We start from the raw sequence: 2,500 nt of genomic DNA, 5'->3' as shown, positions 1-2,500 counted from the left end.
TCTACCTTCTCAACCTGCAGGTGTGGAATGACGGCAGCGCCCTCATCAACAATGGCTTCACGACCTCTAGAAGGAAGAGGAGTCACCCAGCCGCCCGCAACAGACGCTCCGTTTCAGCCCATCCTCTTGGTTAGTTTTTCAGCAAGGAAGGGGAGGTTCCTTGACTTCAGATTTAGGATTCATAACATGGATTAGTTTTCAGAAAGGGATTCGCGATTCTCTTTTTATTTCAGATTCAGAATGAGCTTCGGTTCGAAATCTATGACTTGATATGTTGTCCTTTTTGATGTGGTTGAGTTGATTTGATTTTAAATTCTTGGTTATATATATATATATATATATATATATATATATATATATATATATATATATATATATATATATATATGCTCTCCCTCCTAATATCCATGACTTGGTTCGATTTCAAACCCATGATTACGTATGGAATTCCTGAAAGAAGGTTAGTCGCTGCGCAGAATTCCAGTGTTTTGTTTTCCAGACGTACGACTATATAATTTGGGAAACAACGTATTTAAAATGAGGTTCAGTATTCATGAAACCCAGACTCTTTGACCGCAAATTGATGACTATATATCGATCGTTTGAAATCCTTTGGGCTCGGGTTATGTAAATAATCATTGATGACTGATTGCGGTAGTTAATTCTTAATTTAGAAGGAAGAAGTGATCAAAATCTAAACTCGAAAAGATAAATCATGACAAAATGCTCAAAATCGGCTTCCAAAAATGGCTAAATTTACAGAAATTAATAATCAAATTAAATTAATGAAATGGCTAAATTTACAGATAAGACCCCTTACTGCTGCGGAAGTGTAGTGCCTCTTGACCTCGCGACTGCCACGCCCACAGGAAACTTCACCCGCGTCGCTCCTGGCGGGTCGTTCCAGGTGAGAGGTCATTGCGTGTGTGTGTGAGAGAGAGAGAGAGAGAATGATGAACTTAAAATAACCAAAACAGAAAGAAATACAGCTATACATCCCCAAAACGTCCCACGCTACGACACCCCCCCTAAAAAAAAAATAAATAAATAAATAAATAAAAAAACGAACGAACGAGAACAAACCCTACATAAGATAAATCAAAACCTTAATTACATATCTCCTACAGCAGGAATACCCATCCTCACCAGCACTATATTCCACACGTATTACAATTAAAAACACACTCAACCATAATCCCATTGGCTTTTCCAGGTAACGACCATACCCCCCGCGTCAGCTGATACCTTCGGCCCGGCGAGAGTAACCGATCTCCGCATGGCTATAGAAAACGGGAACCTCACTCTAACGTGGACTGCTACAGGGGATGACATCGATAGTGGCGTTGGTGGGTAGATATTATCTTCTGTTTTTTTTTCTCTCTCTCTCTCTATCTCTCTCTCTCTCTCTCTCTCTCTCTCTCTCTCTCTCTCTCTCTCTCTCTCTCTCTCTCTCTCTCTCTCTCTCTCTCTCTCTCTCTCTCTCTCTCTCTTTTTCTCTATCTCTCTCTTTCTCTCTCTTTCCCATACTGTTTCTCGTTTATTTTGTTGTTGCTCGTGTTCTTCTTTTTGTTTTTATTTTCTTCGTTTTGAGAAATTTTTTTTTTTTTTTTTTTTTTTTTTTTTTTTTTTTTTAATTCGTAGGATATTTTTGATTACTAGAATATTTCTTGTGCAATGTATGAATTCTCTTTCATCTTGATGAATATAATAATCAAAAGGATGATATGAAATATATGCATCAAAATGTGATAAATGCAATTCTTAACAAATACTAAATTGTTACTATCATTACCTTCATTGTCATCATCTTCATATTCATCACAACCATTATCACTATCATCATATTCCCTATCATTATCACTACTCTCATCATCATCATCATTCCTATCATCCCCACCACCTTCCTCATCATAACAACTATCCCCATCACTTTTCCTATCCTCACCAAATCTCTCAACATCACCACCATCCTCAGTATCACCACTACCATCTCATCTATCATCACCATTCTCAACATCACCAAAGTCCTCATCCCCACTCGATATCACCACAACCACCAGCATCACCTCACTCATCACCACAACCATTACCATCACCACAACCAAAACTATCACCACAACTACCACCATTACCATCAACACCATCACTACAACCAAAGCTATCACCACAACCACAACCATTACCATCACCACAACCACCACCTTCACCACAACTACCATCACCACAACCACCGCCATCACCACAACCACCACCATCATCACAACCAAAAACATCACTACAACCACCACCAACACCACAACCCCCATCACCACAACCACCACCAACACAACCAAAACCATCACCATCACCACAACCAACACCTTCACCATAACCACCATCACCACAACCACCCCCATTACCATCACCACCACCACAAGCAAAACCATCACCACAACCAACACCTTCACCACAACCAACACCACCATCACAACCACCATCACCACCACAACCACCACGACTA

General features: G+C 39.9%; 1 protein-coding gene across 1 annotated transcript in view; it reads left to right on the top strand.

The window, feature by feature from the left end:
* LOC122261375 (calcium-activated chloride channel regulator 4A) overlaps positions 1-2,500 on the top strand; it is a 20,340-nt gene that overhangs the window by 16,519 nt on the left and 1,321 nt on the right. The window contains exons 14-16 of the mRNA XM_086551160.1: positions 21-129; positions 807-907; positions 1,214-1,346. Coding sequence (XP_086407286.1) covers positions 21-129; positions 807-907; positions 1,214-1,346 — 343 coding nt within the window. The remainder of the gene's footprint in view (positions 1-20; positions 130-806; positions 908-1,213; positions 1,347-2,500) is intronic.

This window comes from Penaeus japonicus, unplaced genomic scaffold, assembly GCF_977035675.1.
Source record: "Penaeus japonicus unplaced genomic scaffold, GWHDUDI00000001_assembly GWHDUDI00000024, whole genome shotgun sequence".
Classification (NCBI taxonomy): Eukaryota; Metazoa; Arthropoda; class Malacostraca; order Decapoda; family Penaeidae; genus Penaeus; species Penaeus japonicus.
The sequence above is the reverse complement of the archived record's forward strand: the minus strand, read 5'-3'. Positions and strand labels throughout refer to the sequence as shown.